The following is a 21,114-nucleotide window of genomic DNA, read 5'->3' on the forward strand; positions in this document are numbered from 1 at the left end:
CAACAAGAGCCAACAAAGTATTAAGCATGCTACTCAACATTTATATACTCAAATGCTAAAATTTCCTTCACAGAGCCAAGTTCACAGCCAACACACAGAGCATTCATCTTTCAATTCCTCTATCTGCTAAACAGGTCTCCTATCTCAAAATCAAACAAAATCAACTTCTACTAGCGCGTCATAACGAGCCCGAGTGTCCGAGCCGCAAGGGGCCACGAGTCCCGATCTGAACAAAACATAGATGAGCCACAGAGGGCCCGGCCTGTTCAACTTTTGGCCTAGCGGAGCTTGGTGACGGGGCTTGTGAAGCCCAGCCACTTGGCTCCGCCAAGCGGCGGCCTTGGGCATCCAGCTGGGATCCGTTCCCATGGTCCGCTACTTCACGGTGCTAGCCAGCGGACCTTGCCTAGGTCTGTTGGCTAGGACCGTGAGGTCATCTGGTGCACCAGATAGTGTGTACCAGAGCCTTCTTCTTCACCAAAAATCAACACAAAGCATCAAAATACACCTCCAAACCTCAATAAATCAATCATAGAACATCAACAACACACAAATAACTCATCAACAAGTATTTTCTAGCATTTATAAACATCTAACTCAAGCTTCTAGCATTTAACAGAGTAAAATCTTAGTTTGGGAGTCCATGGTTTATACCTTGTGCTTTGCCTTCACTTGTGTGGATCCCCTTTCTCTCTTCTCAGATACTACCACATTCACCACATATTCTCCTCAAACAAACAAACACACATAAAGCTTAAGGAAAAACTCAGAGATTGGAGGAATAGATGGATATCCTAAGAGATGAGATGAATGGATGGAGGATATGGAATGCAAACACTTACTGTGATTTCTTCTTCTTCTTGGTAGAACTCTAAGAAATAGAGTGGAGAGGCAAAAAAAGGGGATCAGGGGAAAATGAATGGAATAGTGATACTTATATAGGGGTCCAAAACCTTAGGTTGATTTCATTGGTTGATGAGGGTAGAAGGGTAAATTTGCTTGTTCAAAAATCAAACATCCCCTTTGGCTTTGTAGAAAACATCCGGGTTCATTATATAACATAGTCCAAGGCATTAAAATAATTTTAGATAACTTTGGGGTCAAAAATAGAGTTTCTAAAAGATAACTTCTAATTAAAACATTGGGTTCAGGTTTCACTCAAATTGACTTTTTGGATCAAAACTTGGTACATAAATATACCTGAGACTTAGGATTTTCAAAATAGGTTATTTCTTGGTGTTGAATTGTTTTAAAAACTCGATTTAAAATATTTAATTCATACACCGTTTTTAGAAAAAAATTCGGAAGAGTGAAAATAATTATTTTGAAATTTATTAAAATAAAATTTAGGAAAAATATTTTTGGGTTGTCACAAAAGATCTCAACCATTCTACTAACTCTTGTCGTGGCGAAATACTCTACAAGACAACTTCGAATATTAGACTGATTTCGGTCCTTTAACTTCAGAATTTGCCTTTATGGTCTTCATAAGAGTTGTAGCTATTTAAATTGACTTTCCAATGCTGCTAAAATCATTCTAATTGGATATTTCTACATCAAATTACAATCAAAGTACTGAACATTTGTCATTTTGGGTGGAAATTTTAATTTTATAATATTTGTTTTGTCTTTGCATTGGTTTGCCAACATTACAAAAAAGAAAACCATTCAAAACACACCAAGAGCCGTTCAAATCACGCATAAAGCTATCATTCAATTAACATATACAAAATTTAATCATTTAAAATGATTAGGACAAGTGAAAAATTAATCTACAAATATGAGCCAAAGTCTGTTCAATTTGTGCATTATCAACTCTGCCAAACCAAGTTGATTGCAACGTTGAGGTCAACTAAATTTATAGACCCCATGAGTATTCTAGGGTGTCAGCCCACAAGGAATGTGGTCCTAAGCACTAACTCGGATTGATTCTTGTGAAGCTAGTTCAATCATAACAAGGTGAAAGTGACGAAATTAAATAAACCAAAACTAAATGCACATAATGAAAAGAGATATAGAAGATGCAACAAAGGTAAAGGATATGGATTGGTCCAATGCATATCTTGAATCAAACTAAGGTAGAATTATATATATATATATATATATATATATATATATATATATATATATATATATATATATATATATATATATATACACACATATGAAATTGCACCGTGAGTTTTGAATTAAAAAAAAAACTTTATTTTTACTTGATTTAAGTTATGCACCAATTACGTTCATTAATTAGATTTGGTTTAACAAATATAAAAAACAAAGGCAGGACGCATAAAATAAAGTAAAGACACAAAAGAATTGTTACGCAGTTCGGAGCTCCTTCTCCTACGTCTGCAGGGCAACCCACGTTTGCCCAATCCATTATAGATGTTCACCAAAAGGAGTATTACAAGAGATAAGTATAAATGGCCTCCAGCCTTTACCACTACAAACCTTTCTAACAACTATTCAAGACTGAGTCGTGCAACCCTTAACAATCTTCAAGTTGAGTCTTAGCTGAACCTGGTACAGCTTTTCAATACAATTTAAACCCACACAAAATACCGTATGCTTATAGTAGAATAAAGAAATTAGTTTAGACAGTAATTTGCTTTCTTCGAAGTTTCAGCGCATGAATTCGTAATTCCAAATTGGGAAAGAGCTTTCCTTTTATAGCAGTAGTCTTTAGCTCTTTCAACCCCTTAATAATAGTTAACCAAAGCCACTCAAAATAATAAACAATTCACCACCTCTTATTTTGTCCACATGGCTAGCGTTTGACTTCATCTTGATAGCTTCTTGTCCATAGATGTAGCATCTTCAATTAAAGAACTAGTCCACTGTTTTTTAATAAAATAAAACAACAAGCTACCATATAAATTGCCAATTTTATTTCTTTAGGATTAATGTGTATTGCACGTAAATTCATAATGTACATACACTTACAATCTCCCCCTTTGGCAATTTATTTGGCACAAAAATAACTAAAGCATAAACTTTGGGCAAGAGTGATAAACAAAATAATTGAATTTTTTTATTAAGTTAATTGCCCTTAGTTAGTATGCTTTTACATGTATACCTAATTGAGAAGCAACCCTCGAGCAGACTACTTTTCTTGGACTTCATTATTAGGTTGAACCCAGAAGCAAATCAAGAATATAAAGAGAACATAGATGCATATCATACTATTCCCATAGCATACCAAAGAAATGATCAACTATTACCAAGTTTCAAACTAGCATACCATACTTAAGAAATAGCATTACCAATCAAATATTTCCAAACAGCATACCATACTTAAGAGATAACATTACCAATATTACCAAGCAGTTGTTTCCAAAAGACTCCCCCTTTGTTCATACTCCCCCTTTTTTATGCCAAAAAAATTGACAACAAAAATCAGTGAACATCAAAGTGGATAGGTTTAACGTGCAGATGGGGTACCCGAGTCCGAAGAGGTTGCATCATCATCAATAGCAGATGTACGGTTGCGACTGGCAGCAAGGATATTGGCATGAATGGTCTCAAGCCGGAAAATCTCTCGCAGCTGCTCTTCCAATAACTTATCAAATCCCGAGAGCGTGGCTTGTTGAGAGGCAATAGAACTGCGAAGCTATGCAGCAGAGGCCTGAAGGGTAACAACTAACTGTCGACGCACCAGGAGAGTCGGAGATTTCTTAGGGATGGCAGTGGTGGCAGTAACCGGAGCTGACTCACTCTCGGATAAGGAGACCTGTTAGGAATAAAGTGTAATGGTTTTGATATGCCAAATTTGTATTTGTAGATCCCCCAATTTTATTTCTAGGTCTAGTAGAGTCTTAGACCGTGATCGGGAAATTATTTAATTATGAAAAGAGAAAAACAGAGGAAAATGGATGAAAATAGAAGAAGAAGATATAAAGCCGAAAATCAAGAATTTGTCTGGAGAAAATGACAAATTGAAGAAGAAGATGAATGATACAATATTCACGTCGCTACTACTCAAAGATATCCCAGAAGAATTTTCGTGAAGAAAATTAATATTGGAAGAATGCATGAAATTGACTTGGAGATCAAGCATCTATGGAAAGAAAGAAGTACATCAAATGTGATTGGAGATTTAATCAAAAGCTGTACGGACGAAGTGGATGATGCTTGATATATTATTCGAAATGGCTCAAGTTTGAAACTCACCATCAACAATTTTACAAGGTAAAATTTGAGAAGTCAAATTAAATTAATCTGATGGAGTTGGGCGCTAGTTTAAGCCTTGGGTCAATTACAAGTGGAAATTGGGAAGCAATTCCACTTGGGTGGCAATTGCATCTATTTCACTTGGGTGGCAATTGAGATGCAATTGCACTTGGGAGCCAATTCAAAGGAATTGGGAGCCAGTTTCAGAGAAATCAAAATCAATTGAAATTGGGAGCAAGTTTCACATGGAAATCAATTCAATATGGGAGCCAATGTAGAATTGAAATTGGGAGCCAATTGAGGTTGTAGTATGGGATGCAATTTCAAAGTTGGGGACCGATTCAAAGAAGACATGGAGATCAAATTGAATTGAGATGAAATTCAATACCAGGAGAAGTCTGGGAGCCAATTTCAAAGTCAAAGTCAACAATTCAAATTAGGAAGCAATTGAAAGCACCAGGAGCAGTTGGGAGCCAATTGAAAGTCAAAGTCAATTGAGAGCCTTAGGAAGCAATTGAAAGCACCAGGAGCAGTTGGGAGCCAATTGAAAGTCAAAGTCAATTGAGAGCCAATTACAATGGAGAAATTCAAATTGGGTGCCAATTACAAGCCAATTGAAATTGGGTGTCAATTACAAAGGAGAAATTCAAATTGGGTGAAAGTTCAAAGCCAGTTTGAAGTCTGAGAACACCCAGACGTGAGAATGAAGAAGATGAAGCAGAACTTACAGTGAAAAATATTCTCACAAGGAAAATACTAGTTTAACTAGTATGGGATTAAATTGATGAATATTTTTAAATCCCAGAGATACAAGGACCACTTCAGAGCTAATCAGAGAAGCCATTCTACACCAAAACTGAGACCCAGATATTTCCACTCAACGTAAAACCAGAGGAATATCATATGAAGTTTGGGAGCTCATTTACATGGAGATAAAACTCCATCAACGGCTAGCTTATCTCTTTCTGACATTTTTGCAGAAGATAAGATAAGATCTCTGACAAAAGATACAAGATTTCAAAAATGAGAGCGTCTCTTTCCAACGGAAAGATTCTCATTACCAGCTATAAAATGATGAAGATATGAAGACTTGAAGAACAGAAGAAAGAAAGAGCAGTTGAAAGAACTCACGAACAAGAGAGCAGAAAATTCGAATCCATCAAAGGGATCGAATAAAGCAATTAAGCTTGAAAGAGCATAGAGCAAAAATCTCATTTGGTACAGAGCATACCAAAAATCTTCAAGTGAGAAGTGAGAAAAGAAAAAGAACTCAGAGAGCTTCAAAAGAGAAATATTCTGAGAGTTCTTAAACAGAGCAAAGCAGAGCAAAAATATCAAGTGCTTTACTTGATATATTCAAAGAGAGAAAAACACTCAAAGCTGTCAAGAGAAATCATTCCAGAGTGTTTATCTTCATCAAAGAGACCTGCGCATCATTGAAGATCATCTACAGAGTCTCAGAAGTTGGAAGCAAGACAACACTTGTTTTGGAGCAAAACAAGAGAAGGGAGGAAAGTAGCACGGAGCTGTGAAATCCTGGATTGTCACACGGAGCTGTGAGATCCGAAGCAGCAGTGTCGGAGGCACTGGGCGTGATTGGTGTGGGCTTGGTGATCAAAGCACCAGATCACGGATACGTTTCTACCGGAGTGTGGAAGACGGGGGGAAAGTAACGCGGAGTCGTGAAATCCTGGGATAGTAGCGCGGCGACGTGAAACCCGAAGCAGCAGTGCGGTGTCACTGGGCGTGATTAGTGCGGGCTTTGTGATCAAAGCACTAGATCACGGAAATTCATTGTATCTTGGAACCAAGGAGTGGTAGATATAGTGAATTGGCTCTTGGAGAAAAGAGCAAGTGGAGTAGGAGGATTACACCACCTCGCGAACCACTATAATTGTCTTGTGTTCTTTACTGCTTTCTTTACATACTGCTCTTTACATATTCGCTCTCACGAAGATATACTGCTCACACAATCTCACACACACTTTATGTTTATTTATTTCCGCTGTGCACCATACTCTAACAATCTAGTTAAGAGTTTTGGTTTATCTCTGTCTTAGCAATTGTTGTGCTGTGCGAAAAAGTTTGAAAGTCTATTCACCCCCCCCCCCCCTTCTAGACTTTCACCTTACCTCTTTTGGGACCAACAAGACCGGTGCGGAGAGAGGAGGTGTTGGAACGGATGACGGATAGAGAGAGTCCCGGTCATCATAGTGTGAAAACTGAGTAAGCCGATCATCAAAAACATAAGCGATGTCTGATTTAGTAACCTGTTCATCATTGTACGGTCGAAATCCTTGAGCAAGGAGCAGGCCATAAATGAGACAAGGATATGGAAGGTGAATCTTGGCCTCTTTCTTTTTCACATGATAAGCCAAAATATGAGAAAAGATAATTTCCCCGAGATCAAATGTGAGACGGTTACGAATCTTGTAGAGTAGTAGTGCCAGTTGTTCAGAAAAGTGATGTACACGGACGGCAGGGAGCCAATTGGCAGAGGCAAGGCGGAGCAAAATCGAATACACAATGGTTAACTCTTGAGATTTTAAACCGTTTTCAGGCCAGGCAATCCGTTTATTGTGAGTGAGGACAGCAATAAGAAGATTCAAATCCAGATCGACAGACTGGACCTGAGAAGGACGATCTAGGTAGGCATTGATCTCGGCAAGCCCAAAAGCATACCATCGGTTACGGATGAAAACCTTATGGAACCGGGACGAACCATTTGTGAAGGTGTCCACTATCAGATTAGTTTAGAACTCAGCTGCCAACCATGCAGAATAAGATCCAGGAAGTGAAAGACTGGAAAACAGAAGTTGATCTTTCAAAAGCGGAAGGATATTGCACTTTGCGAGAAGATCCTCTTCATTAATAAATTTTTCAATGATCAAATCCCTTTTGGAATGAACTTCCCAGTCAGCTTTAAGGTTACTGTCAAGCAAGATTGGACTGTAATTCTTTTTGAGCAATGGCTGAGAGCTTGATGGAGCACTTTTAGCAGTAGCGGTCGAAGGAGACATGTTTGTGACAAAGGTTTTCGCTCGTGACCGTTTGACTCTTGGTGGAAGAAGAGAACTCTTTCGTTGAAGTTTGGGAGAGAACATATCCACGTCATCTAGTGACTCATGCTTCCTTTTCTCGGTACCTGAAAAAACAATTTTTCCCTTCCCTTTTTGGGAAGAAGCTGCAAAGGGAATCGAGACAATAGGGACAGATGCTTGTGTATCAACCAAAGGCACAGGTTCCGTCACCGATTTTGGAGGGTTGGATTCACAAGAGACAGGAATGCCAAAAGCTGAGCAGTGTAGGGATGCAGAAGGTACATTGACATATTGTGAGACATTTCTAATGGAAAACGGAGAGGATACTGCAGGCATGAAATCAGATAAAGCTATTAAATTAGGCACAATAGGTAATGCATCAGATAGACTAGAAGATGACGGGAAGACACTATGTAAACCATGAGTGGCTGGATCATATGGGTCACCGGGTATAGGGAGTGAATAAATATTTTTAGGCGCCAGTGATGTAGAAAATTGTTCTGGAATGTTGAGAGATACATTAAGTTTCCGAGAGACAGGTAAGAATGACATACCGATAGGTTGAGTGGAGGAAGGATGATCTTTGTGGGACTTGGCCGGCGAAGGTGAAGCGAATCCACTGTGTTCATTGTCCGGAGGGATGGGCCAAGGCTCAACAGTGATATTTCGGGCAAGAGAGCGAAGTTGCCGGGTTTCTTTAGCAGTTAGATCAGCAATGATATTCGGATGGTGAATAATAGAAGACAGAACACGGTCCTCAGATTCACGGGTAAGGGGTACATCGGCATCAATTATTTGTTTAAAGAGGGCACAGAGTTCGAAATTTGTGGTGAAGATGGTGAAGGGATTTCTATTAGGATTCACCATTGATGGAGCTTGGGAGAGAGACACGGCAGAAACGGTGAAGGAAGAAACCAAGATGGAAGGTGATAGTGGTGTCTCGAAAATTCTTAAAGGTAGTGGTGAATGGGATTGGTTAGAAAAGAAGGTGATGGGATGACATGATTGAAAGCTATAATATAGGTTTTGACTTTGAGTTTTGTTAGGAAAGAGGGAAAGAGAAACTTAATTAGGATTTAATTGGTTAGACTCCCTTTTAAATTACACCACATGAATTAATAAGATTATAATAAAACAAAATTAAATAGGATAAAAATCTGACAAAAAATAGGAATATACCTGATTGCCGTGTTGAGTAAACAGGTGAATAAAAAAAATCTGAAAAATAATAACCTAGAGAAATAGGATAAATAATTTATGCGAGATACCTGGCAGATGAAAAATCAGTCCATGAGATTGCATACTCCAAGGGCTGCTCTGAGTAGTTCAAATCGTGACTTGTCCAACGGCTTAGTAAATAGATCAGCTAAATTTTTTTCAGTAGAGATGTAATCTAACATTACTTCTTTTCCTTCTACCAGTTCACGGATGAAGTGATGACGAATATCTATGTGTTTAGTTCGAGAATGTTGCACCGGATTTTTGGAGATGTTAATAGCACTGGTGTTGTCGCAAAAGAGTGTCATATTTTTCTGATCTAAACCATAGTCAGAGAGCATTTGACGCATCCAGAGCAGTTGTGTACAGCAACTACCCGCAGCTATATATTCGGCTTCTGCAGTGCTGAGCGAGATTGAATTCTGCTTTTTACTAAGCCATGCGACAAGATTTTTTCCAATAAAAAAACATCCACCGGATGTACTTTTTCTGTCATCAGCGTTCCCGGCCCAATCAGCATCACTAAATCCTGTGAGACTGAGATTAGTGTCAGTGGAATACCAAATACCGTAATTGAGCGTACCTTTAACGTATTTTATTATACGTTTTACTTCCTTCAAATGTGACTCTTTTGGATCTGCTTGATAGCGAGCACACATCCCTACACTGACCATGATGTCTGGTCGGCTAGCAATTAAGTATAGTAGACTGCCGATCATACTTCGGTACAGTGTGGAGTCAACAGAAGTTCCATTTTCGTCTTTGAATAATTTGGTTGTTGTTGAGATAGGAGTTCTAGCATCTTTGGCCGAGTCAAGACCAAATTTGGATACAAGATTTCGTGCATATTTTGTTTGGGATATAAAAATCCCTTCCTTGGATTGGTTGACTTGTAGTCCGAGAAAGTACGTGAGCTCACCAATCATGCTCATTTCAAATTCTTGTTGCATAACTCTGACTAGTTGATCTGTTTCACCTGTCTGTGTAGATCCAAAAACAATATCGTCAACGTAAACTTGTGCAATAGTTATGTGTTTACCTGTCTGTTTGATAAATAGGATTTTATCAGATCCTCCTCGTTTATAATTGTTTTGAAGTAAACATTGGGCAAGTCTTTCATACCAGGCTCACGGGGCCAGTTTTAAACCGTATAAGGCTTTTTGTAACTTATATACATAGTCCGGATGATGTGGGTCTTCAAACCCTTTTGGTTGCGCAACATATGTATCTTCAGAGAGATAGCCATTCAAAAAGGCTGTTTTGACATCCATCTGAAAAAGCTTGATTTTTAGAGCACAAGCAATATACAGAAGTAGCCGGATTGATTCTAAACGAGCTACTGGAGCAAATGTTTTATCGTAGTCAATTCCCTCGATTTGGGAGTAACCTTGAGCTACAAGTCGTGCTTTATTTCGAGCGATATTGCCGGCTGCGTCAGTCTTGTTTCGAAAGATCCACTTGGTCCCTACAACATTGACATTTTCTGGTTTAGGAATTAGGGTCCATACCTTATTTCTTTCGAATTGTCCCAATTCATCTTGCATGGCCTTGATCCAGTGTTCATCGGTTAAAGCTTCTTTGATATTCTTTGGTTCAATCTGCGACGTGTAACAAGAATATCCGGCTAGTTCAAGATAGTCTCATTTTGGTTTACCTCTAGTTTTCACACCTGAACTGGGATCTCCAATCACATTTTGGATTGGATGATTTTTTTAAATACGTGTTGGAATGTCAATGTCTTCTTGATCATTGTCTGATTCTGAATCTGGTTCAGGTTCAGGTTGATTAGATATGGGCGATGAGATGGATGACTCAGGGTTTTGTTCCGGAGTGTCAACATCAGGGGTTTTGGACGGTTAGCTTCAGGTTCTATCACGGGTTGAGTAATTTCTACTATCTCACGTGGTTGATCATCAATTACAACATTTTGTGGATTCCATGATAGTTTTGGTCACTTTATTATAAACTCTGTAGGCTCTGCTATTTGTTGAATAGCCGAGAAAGATTCCTTCGTCGCTTTTTGGTTCAAATTTTGAGACCGGATTTCGATCCTTCAAAATAAAACACCGTGAGCCAAAAATATGAAAATATGTAATGTTAGGCTTCTTACCTTTCCATAATTCGTACGGTGTTTGAGTTGTGCCTGGACGTAGATAGACTTGATTGATGATGTGACATGCGGTATTGACTGCCTCTGCCCAGAATTTCTGTGGTAATCCTTTTGCATTTAGTAAAACCCTTCCCATTTCCTGAATTGTGCGATTTTTCCGTTCCACAACTCCGTTATGCTGTGGAGTCTTTGGAGCTGAATACTCATGTGTGATTCCTGACTGGTTGCAGAAGTCATCGAACAGCTTATTTTCAAATTCTCTATCGTGATCACTTCGGATTCGAATAATAGACTCATTTCTTTCTTTTTAGAGTTTTAACCCTAGTGTTTTGAAGGCTTCAGGAGCTTCGAACTTTTCCCTGAGAAAGATTACCCACGAAAAACGTGAAAAGTCATCGACGCATACCAGTATGTATTTCTTACCTCCGAAACTTTCTGTTTGAGTTGGACCAACGAGATCCATGTGGACCAATTTGAGGCATCGACTTGTGTTTATGGTAGGTTGAGCTGGATGAGACGATTTTGTTTGTTTCCCAACTTGGCAGGCACCACAGATAGTTGACTCGACTTTCATCTTTGGTAACCCCCGAACACCTTCTATTTTTTACAAGTTTATCAAGAAGTCTGTAACTCAAATGGCCCAGTTTTTTATGCCAGAGTTCAGCTTCGTCTATGCTGGTCCTGCAACAAAGCAAATTGTTTGTTAAAATATAGCAATTATCAGTTGATCTTTTACCTTCCATAACACATTGATTCGTCTTATCCATAACACTATAGTTGTTTTTTGTGAAGCACACATTCCAGTTTTGATCGCATAATTGACTTATGCTGATAAGATTTGCATGAAGTCCACTGACGAGTAATACTTTGTCTAGCTTTGGCAAACCAGCAACATAGAGAGTGCCTATTCCAGTAACCTGCCCTTTAATGCCGTCGCCAAAGGTGACTTCACCTTTGCTGGCATTTACGTTACTTAGAAACTTGGCATTTCCTGTCATGTGCCGGGAACAACCGCTGTCAACGTACCATTTTTCTTCTCTTCCTGCACTTTTAGAATGAAAAGAAACAAAATCAACGTAGTCAGCCTTTTAACCCAAATTTGTTTTGTGAAAGGTTGAATATTCTTGTGCCTGGACTTCTCGATTCTTTGATCCTTGTAAAAGTAGTAGCATTCAGGTCTGGTATGACCTCGAAACCTGCAATAATGACACACGGAGTTATAGACTTTATAGTGAAATTTATTTGACCTTACTAAACCATGAGTGCGTTTCAATGTGCTAGATTCAGGAACATCCTCCGGATCGGGTCTAGATGCCTTGACAAAAATGGTTTTATCTTTTGAGTTGCTTCCAGTGAAGCCCAGACCGAATTTTGTAGAAGTTTTTCTTCCGGAGTCAAGAATTTTGTCAAGTGTTGAGGTGGTATCCATCATTTGGATTTGTCATTTGTAGGTGCTTAGCTCCTGCTTCAAGGTCTGCACTTCTTGTTGTAGTTTCCCTTCTCGGTCAGCTGCCGCTTTAAGTAGAACATTTTTAGTCTGTAGTTCGTTTTGTAGATTTCCTTCTCGATCAGCTGCCTCTTTAAGAAGAACATTCCTATCTGCTATTTGATTTTGATAGATTTTGCTAGAATTAGTTACAATTTCTATCTCACTTGCTATTTTACGATTAGCTTTTCGTAGGGCTTCCCATTTGGGATACAACTTATTATACTCAACTTCAAAAGATAAAGCGTTTAATTCTAAATCTTCCGCAGAAACATACTCACCACCCTCTGAATTAGCCACTTCAATAGACTCATAACAACCAACAACACGGGCAGTAAACGCAACAAAGTTACCCGAAATTTCTTCGACATCTGATCCAGTTGTTTCAACTTCGGGCTCGTCGTCACTCCATGTAATGGCCGACATGGATTTTTTGCGTCGAAGATAGGTGGCACACTCTGCTTGTACATGTCCAAAGCCCTCACATTCATAGCACTTAATTCCTTTATTATTAGGTTTTTCTTTGGACTGTCCTGGACGGAAGGTAGATTGTTTGAAGTTTGATGAACCTGTCCTGGGACCGGCTTTGGACGATGTTGCTCCTCTTTGTGCATTTTGGTTGCGTGAGTTCTTGGATACCTGTTTCAGAATTTTGGAAAACTGTTTTGTTAAAAAGACAACTGTATCATCACCTGATTCGTCAGTATCAGATACAACATTATTTTCTTCAGCGGCAAAAGCTACATTTATTTGTTTTTTCGTGTGATCAGTTAATATTTCCATTTCATAGGTTCTTAGATTTCCCATTAACTGAGTAACCGTTTTGTTTTCCCAACCATCGTGTTCTTGGATCGCTGTGACTTTCATTCTAAATCTAGGTGGTAAGGATCTCAGTATTTTCTTGACAAGTTTTGCTTGTGAGAATGGTTCACCAAGAACCATTGCACGATTCGCCAGTTCTTGTACGCGTCAATGAAAGTTAATGATAGTCCCATCCTCATTCATTTGAAGCTCTTCAAAATCAGACTGGACAAGCTGCAGCTCCGATTGTTTCACAGAGTTGGTTCCTTCATAGGTTGACTCAAGAGCTTCCCAGGCACCTTTAGCTGAAGCAATACCTGCAACAATTGAAAACTGACTTTCATGCATAAGAGAATAAATTGTGTCTAAAGCCTTATCATTGTTTCCAGCGTTAGTTATCTCTGTTTGAGTCCACTCAGTCTCAGGCTTAACTACTTCTGTTCCGTCAGTCTGGAGCTTGGTTTGGTGGGATGTGTCCAACCTGACACCACAGACCGCCATACGGCTTTACCTAGAGCTTTTAAGTGCGTACGAGTGCGAGCCTTCCAATAGGCGTAGTTGTCACCAATCAACTGGGGAAGAACATTAGTTCGATCCATTCTGTAACACTCAACACCCCGTGAGATCAAACAAATAAGCAATAAACAGATAAATGATAAAAGCCGCTGAAGATATGAATTCAAGAGGCACGGAATCGCCAGATCGATAGACTAATAAATAAAGTCTACAGGCTCTGATACCAATTGAAATTGCACCGTGAGTCTTGAATTTTAAAAAAAAAAAAAAAAAAAAAAAAAAAAAAAAAACTTTATTTTTACTTGATTTTAGTTATGCACCAATTACTTTCATTAATTAGATTTGGTTTAACAAATATAAAAAACAAAGGCAGAACGCATAAAATAAAGTAAAGACACAAAAGAATTGTTACGCAGTTCGGAGCTCCTTCTCCTACGTCTGCGAGGCAACCCACGTCTGCCCAATCCACTATAGATGTAACACCCCGAAATTTTTCAACTTTTAAGACTTATATAATAAAGGTAAATTCTCATTAAATCTCAAAGCATAGTATAATAGAGTACGGGGTGCTATGCCACACCTCAGCTGGAGAACTCAGGTGCACAGGCTAACTAACTAATATCCTCAATAGTGTAAATACATAAGCACGGCACCCAGGCCGAAAGGGAAACTATCTACTCTAGGCTTCAAGTCTCTAGCGGGCTCCAGTGTCTACTCCTCTGTGCCTGAAAGCCGAATATATCTGTTCAGCGAGAGATGCTGGTAACCCACTCCAACGCGTTGAAATATAGTATAGATATATATATATATATATATATATATATATATATATATATATATATATATATATATATATATATATATATATATATACAAAAATCATTTCGAAGCAGGAAGACATATACTTAAGAGACACTAGTTTTAAAACCAGGAATAGACTCAGCAAATAGGGATAAGTACATCAGACAACAACAATAACATCATGAGGAATACGCATTTACGGTCACAAGCCACTTCTCAATTCCAATCCACGTCATCATCCAATCATCATTCATATCACATAATCATCGATGGCGCCACGGGACCAATCGCATGCCCCAAACATGAGGGTTAATGCCTATAGCATTAACACAGCCCCGCAGCACCCTACCTCAGTACCGCGGTACGAGGGGAGTTGATCGCAACCAACCCTTTGAGAACCGCTGACGAACTCAACGTCGGACAACGATCTGACACACCGCTGACGCGCCCAGTCGGTGGACCGCGATCCCCTTTACAAGGGGGGACTTACGACCCTACACACCGTTGATGCGCACAATCGGTGGGCCGTAGCAGATCAAGCCCGACACACCGCTGAGCTAAACTCAGTCGGTGGGCAAAGATCCTCGGAGACTACGGTCCTACATACCGATGTCCCACCACTCGGTGGGTCGCAGCCAGCCGTAGCCCTACACACCGCCTGATTACTCAGGTCGGGGGACTACAACCTTCCTCGGCTTGTTGGCCCCATACCGCCTGGCGCGTCCCGGTCGGTGGGTCATATCACCGAGGCCCTTGTGGACCTTCAGTCCTATACATAATCTTTATATACCTGATCGGTCTCTACCAGCCTGGTTAACAGTTGGGATGGTTCTCAACCCATTCAACTGCCCGTATAGTGGACCTCAGTCCTATATTAATATCCCTGACCGATCTTAACCGGCCTGGTTAACAGTTGGGATGGTTCTCAACCCATTCAACTGCCCGTATAGCCCAATTGATCTTAACCAAGTTGGGGTCATGCACCACGTAACACACAATAGCACATAATAACACATAATTCACATAGGGAAGGGGGGGACATATAATTAAGCTTACATGTGCTCATTCACATACTAAGAATAGTTCTTAAGGGCACATATAACTTCCACCTAGGTCCACGGGTTACCAATTCAACTAGCATGCAATTCCTAAGACTCGTTTAACCTACGAATGGTACCCGAAATTCCAAACTAGACTCAAGCATGACAAACGGGATCCGTTGGGACACCATGGGGAACGGGGAACATCAAACGGGGAAGCCGAGGACCCGGGGTGGGGTGTGGACCAGCGGGTAGCCAGTGGGTGGGGGTCACTCGCCGGCTGCCCGCCGGTGGGCGCTGTTCCGGGCAGCGGGTAGCCGGCGGGTAGCCGGCTGCCCGGTGGCTGCCCGCCGGTGGGCGCTCTTCCAGGCAGCGGGTAGTCGGTTGCCCGGTGGCTGCCCGCTGCCAGGTAGCGGGTAAGTGGTGGGTTCCCCCACCCCCACCTACCCCCCACTGACTCATTCATCATAAATTCGCCCCGGGGTCCTTTGTGGAGCCCGAAACCATGCTTAGACACTTTTAAACGCAAATAACGACATCACACGAGCAATTAACGGATCAAAAGCAAGAATCATGTAGGACTTAACCTATTACGGTTTTTAAATATAAACAACACCCGAACATGCGAATTCCCACCAAAATATAAATCAAGAATGTCCTCAATACAAATTCCCAATCCCACCTAGGGCTCTAATCCCACCCAAATCATCAAGAACATATTTTATTCTCAACATCAAGAAAATATCAAGATTCGTTAAGAATCATCACATCATAATCAAGAACTTCTTTTTAACATCAAGGTCATCAAGATTCTCAAGAAAGCATATAAGTCATCTTATCAATCATCATAATTATCATAGAAGAATTCAATCAAGACACAAGAATATAGAGGGAGGCCAAGGAAAGAGATTATAGCGAAGAAAATAGGTTTTGTTGAGACATGGGTTACCTCTTAGCCTTAATTAATCATCCCTTGGCTATTAAGGTTCTTCCCTAAGATTTCCATCCGTTTTGATCTCCCTAGGCTTGGTGGTGGGGAGTCCCTTGGAAATTCTTGTGTGGTGATATCTATTGTGGCGTGACTTCTAGGTGCCTCCTATGTCCTTATATATATATTTAGGAGTCCTAATTAGGGTCTGAATGGTATGGGTTTACTAATTCTATTCCTTATAGGACTAAGGACTTGTTTAGGGATTAGGGTCCATGGTCCATGGTGGACCATATTAATTAATTAAAGAGAATCCCAACCATAATCTGAATAGTAAAGGTATACTTTCTTTATTCCTAATAGATGTGTAGGCCTAGGATTCCTAATTAGGATCTGATTAGTAAAATGTTGACTTTCTTTATTTCTAATAGGCTTATGACTCTAGTTTAGGCAAGGATCCACGATCCGTGATGGACCACATTAATTAATTAAAGAGATTTCTAATCAAATTAAATCCTTTTTAATTATTATTAATGAAATTAATTAAATAATTAATTCGGGTTTAAAGGTCGTAACACGGGGTGTTACAATAGATGTTCACCAAAAGGAGTATTACAAGAGGTAAGTATAAATGGCCTCCAGCCTTTACCACTACAACCCTTTCTAACAACTATTGAGGACTGAGTCGTGCAATCCTTAACAATCTTCAAGTTGAGTCTTAGCTGAACCTGGTACAGCTTTTCAATACAATTTAAACCCACACAAAATACCAATGCTTATAGTAGAATAAAGAAATTAGTTTAGAAAGTAATTTGCTTTCTTCGAAGTTTCAGCGCATGAATTTGTAATTCCAAATTGGGAAAGAGCTTTCCTTTTATAGCAGTAGTCTTTAGCTCTTTCAACCCCTTAATAATAGTTAACCAAAGCCACTCAAAATAATAAACAATTCACCACCTCTTATTTTGTCCACATGGCTAGCGTTTGACTTCATCTTGATAGCTTCTTGTCCATAGATGTAGCATCTTCAATTAAAGAACTAGTCCATTGTTTTTTAATAAAATAAAACAAGCTACCATATAAATTGCCAATTTTATTTCTTTAGAATTAATGTGTATTGTACGTAAATTCATAATGTACATACACTTACAACATATATATATATATATATATATATATATATATATATATATATATATATATGTATATATATATGTATACATAAATATACATACATACATATGTATACATAAATATACATACATATATATATATATATATATATATATATATATATATATATATATATATATATATATATATATATATATATATATGTTGTCATCCGTTTACATTTCCATCCAATGCCTATTAAATCGAAGGATATTTTGATAATTGCAAGACTTCATCCTTTTTCACTTAAGTCAACCCGTCCTGCCTCTACTTAGATAGGGGGTGAGTTTTGAAAATAGCAGCCCGCCAAGGAGTGGACTTTTTTGGCATGTGGGCTTGGATGGGCGAGCCTGGCGGGCAGCTTGCCACTTTTTTAGTATATATATATATATATATATATATATATATATATATATATATATATATATATATATATATATATATATATAGGGAAGGGTTCAGGTGCGGGAATGGTTTCCCATAGGGGGGGGTGGGGGGGTTGGACGCAACTTAAGCATTAAAATGGCGCACATTAAGTACACAAATCACCACGCACCTTAAGCACACAAACAAAGCACCTTAAGATCACAAATCACTCACCTTAAGTACATAAACCACGCACCTTAAGCACAAAACAAAGCACATTAAGCACAAAATTCGCGCACTTAATATTTTACAATGGCTCACATTAAGCACAAACTCACGGACATTAAGCTCAAAACCCACGCACCTTAAGTACAAATCTCACGCACCTTAAGCACAAAACTCACGCACTTTAAGTTTTACCAACTACTCACATTAAGCACAAAATCCACACACCTTAAGCACAAACTCACGCACATTAAACACAAAATCCACGCACCTTAAGTACAAATCTCATGCACCTTAAGCACAAAACTCACGCACTTTAAGTTTTAACAACTACTCACATTAAGCACAAAACTCGCGCACCTTAAGCACAAACTCATACACATTAAGCACAAAACTCACACACCTTAAGCACAAATCTCACGCACCTTAAACACAAAACTCAGGCACCTTAAATTTGACTCAGATGCAAAAATTATGAAATTGCCAACACGTGTATTTTTTATTTTATTTTTTAATTTTGGTAAGCTTGGACCTTGATTTAAGCAAGATTAATGGCTCAGATTTAACCCCACAATCGCACCTGGGGCTGCCAATCGCACCAAAACCTAATTTTATATATATATATATATATATATATATATATATATATATATATATATATATATATATATATATATATATATATAGAAAATTCTGTCTGGCGCATTCGGAAAAATAAATTTAGAAAAAATACTCCCTGGACTCCATTTTATTTGGAGAACCTACACTTATATAACTTGATATCCATAAAAAGTTTAGGTTGAAAAGTTGTTTCAGTAATTACAAAAAATTCCGTTAAGTTCTTGGCAGTGTGTTGTCCAAAAAAATTCTGTTCGAAACAATTTAAGAGAAAAATTCCAGAAAATTACTTTAGGCCTTGGATTTATATGAAAATTTTGTTTATGGTCTAGATTTGCTGAAATTCATGTGTGAAAAAATTTGTATCAAAATTCATTATCCAATACTCCAAAAAAATTTTACAATCTAGGTCAAAATTTTTAAATTTTCTACCAATTTGAGTTTCGTGTGTGTGTGTGTAATATTTTATAAAATCTAAATATAACTTAATAAGTAATAACATAACCCTAGTTTAATGTTTAAAAAATTTAGATTGGACTTTATAATTATTGTTATGTATTATGTAATGTCTAATGTTTGATGAATTATGTCTTATGTATTATGTCATACTTGTCTGGAAAGAGTTATAATTTTTGTCCTCTTTCAAATATTATTGGTTATTCAGAAGGGAGAAATGATGAACACATTGAAGCAAAGGAAGCCATTACTGAGGCACGTAGCAATAGTTGTTATGATCAACCTCTGTCACAATGTCTTACTGTTGATGGATCAAGTAAGCAAGCTAGTAAGCCATGTAATCTTGTGTAGAGCCGTCAAAACGGGCTTAGCCCGCCGGGCTTTCCCGTCCCGCCCCGTCAAAAAGGCGGGGCAGGCTCATGTTTTAGAAGCCCGTTTTAAAACGGGTTTTTTTGCCCTTAGCCCGCCAGCCCGCCCTTTTTTTTTTTTAATATTCTAAATCCTAATTCCTAAATAAAATAAAATTAAAACTAAAAGCCTAACTCCCTAAATCATAAAACTCAAACTTGCGGTCAAAGCCCTAACTTGTGGAGTTTTTTACTTTGAATGTTTGGTTTATGAACTTATGTAGTATGGTGTATTGACTATTTGGACTCGGTGCATTGGTGTGATTGTTGTCATGAACTCATGATGTGATGAACTAATTTGTGTTATTTACTTATGAATAAGTGTTTTAAGTAGATAACAATTAAATTATTAACATAGACATATTAGAGTTTAGATTTTAGGACACATGGTAAAAAAAAAAAAAAAAAAAAATAGGCGGGCTTTGGCGGCGGCCCGCGGGCCTAAGGGGCGGCAGGGCGGGCTGCCCCCCTAAGCCTGTATTCTTGGCGGGCTTTTTAGCCTGCCCCGCCAGCCCGCATTGACAGCTCTAATCCTGTGTTCACTTCATTTATATTTATTTATTTCTATTGTTTGGTGTATGTGCTCAATCGGTCACTTCATGGGACTAACTATGTTTCATGATACAATTAAGCTCCTATTGACAATGGAAGCGATGCAGTGTCAAGTGAGATCCAAAGACTGCATTTTATTAAAAGCACACTTTTTTTGTGCCACAATTGAATCCAGTGATGTTTTCTAGAGAATTTGACAAAAGTTACATTTTCAGTCATTAGAACACGTTAAAGAGAGTTATCGCAATGGCTTAGCATATTCTAGCTAAGCATATGCTATCAGCAACATATCTACTATCAGGGTGCAATTATAGGATTAGAGATTCGCAGGAAGGGATTTGCAGGTAGTAAATGAAAGAGGTTGAAGTCTTACCATTACTAAAATGTTTTTCAATTTAATAGTTATTGGATGAAAATGCAAACGGAAGACTACATTGAGCAAAAACATACAAGTTTGAGACTAAATTAGATCACAAAAATTGAGAAAAATCAGCATAGTCGAAGATCAATTTGGGTATTAACTCAATGATTGAAATATGAGGGTCACAAAACATAATTCAATTAATCAACCTATCTAAAGTAAGATAACTTTGAGAAACCTAAGATGTTAAAACACACTTCAAGATTTACTCCACAACTCTAATAAAGTAAAGATAGGTAGTGGCACCCGGGTTTAAACTTTAAAGTGCATGATACCCTTTGAATTGAAATATGAGGGGGATTGGGAGCAATGTGGGTGTTGGGGTAGGTGCAGTGAGGCAGTCATATTAGATTATGAGTGTGGGAAAAGGGCAGTTTCTGTGTGTGTGATGGGTCTCTGATGAGCTGAGTATGCAGCACAAAGAGCAGAGAGAGGCGACCCATCAATCAAGCACCACACAGAGATTACAAGGAAAGATGCCCTGCCCTGCCATGCCCTCTCATTCCATTCAAAGATTTTTATTTTTTTTTTTAAATTTCTGCAAGTGTTGTTTCTGCACAAATTTCAGACTTTTATCAGAGATTTTTGGACACAGAGACTCATACACTGCAAGCTTTAAGTCAGAAGTCTCTTGTTTTTTAGCCTACTGTTTGTTTTCTGTGCTTTGCCTGTGCCACCCTGCTGTTTTGCCAGCGTGTCAGTCACCAAAAACTGGCCCTCAAATATGAATCATTGTTCCACTTTCCCACCTTCCCTACTTTTCTTAATTAATTAATCCTAAGTCCTAA

The 21,114-nt window shown here is 38.6% G+C and overlaps 1 protein-coding gene across 1 annotated transcript; it reads right to left on the reverse strand.

Moving 5' to 3' along the window:
* Window positions 1-3,421: 3,421 nt before the first annotated feature.
* Window positions 3,422-8,078, reverse strand: LOC109168966. The gene is made up of 4 exons (XM_019317846.1): window positions 6,974-8,078; window positions 6,303-6,910; window positions 3,656-3,730; window positions 3,422-3,610 (listed from the first exon to the last, which is right to left on the reverse strand). Exons 1-4 carry the CDS (start codon window positions 8,076-8,078, stop codon window positions 3,422-3,424), a joined length of 1,977 nt encoding a protein of 658 aa, XP_019173391.1.
* Window positions 8,079-21,114: the final 13,036 nt, after the last annotated feature.

Source organism: Ipomoea nil, unplaced genomic scaffold, assembly GCF_001879475.1.
Source record: "Ipomoea nil cultivar Tokyo-kokei standard unplaced genomic scaffold, Asagao_1.1 scaffold3238, whole genome shotgun sequence".
NCBI classification, from domain to species: domain Eukaryota; kingdom Viridiplantae; phylum Streptophyta; class Magnoliopsida; order Solanales; family Convolvulaceae; genus Ipomoea; species Ipomoea nil.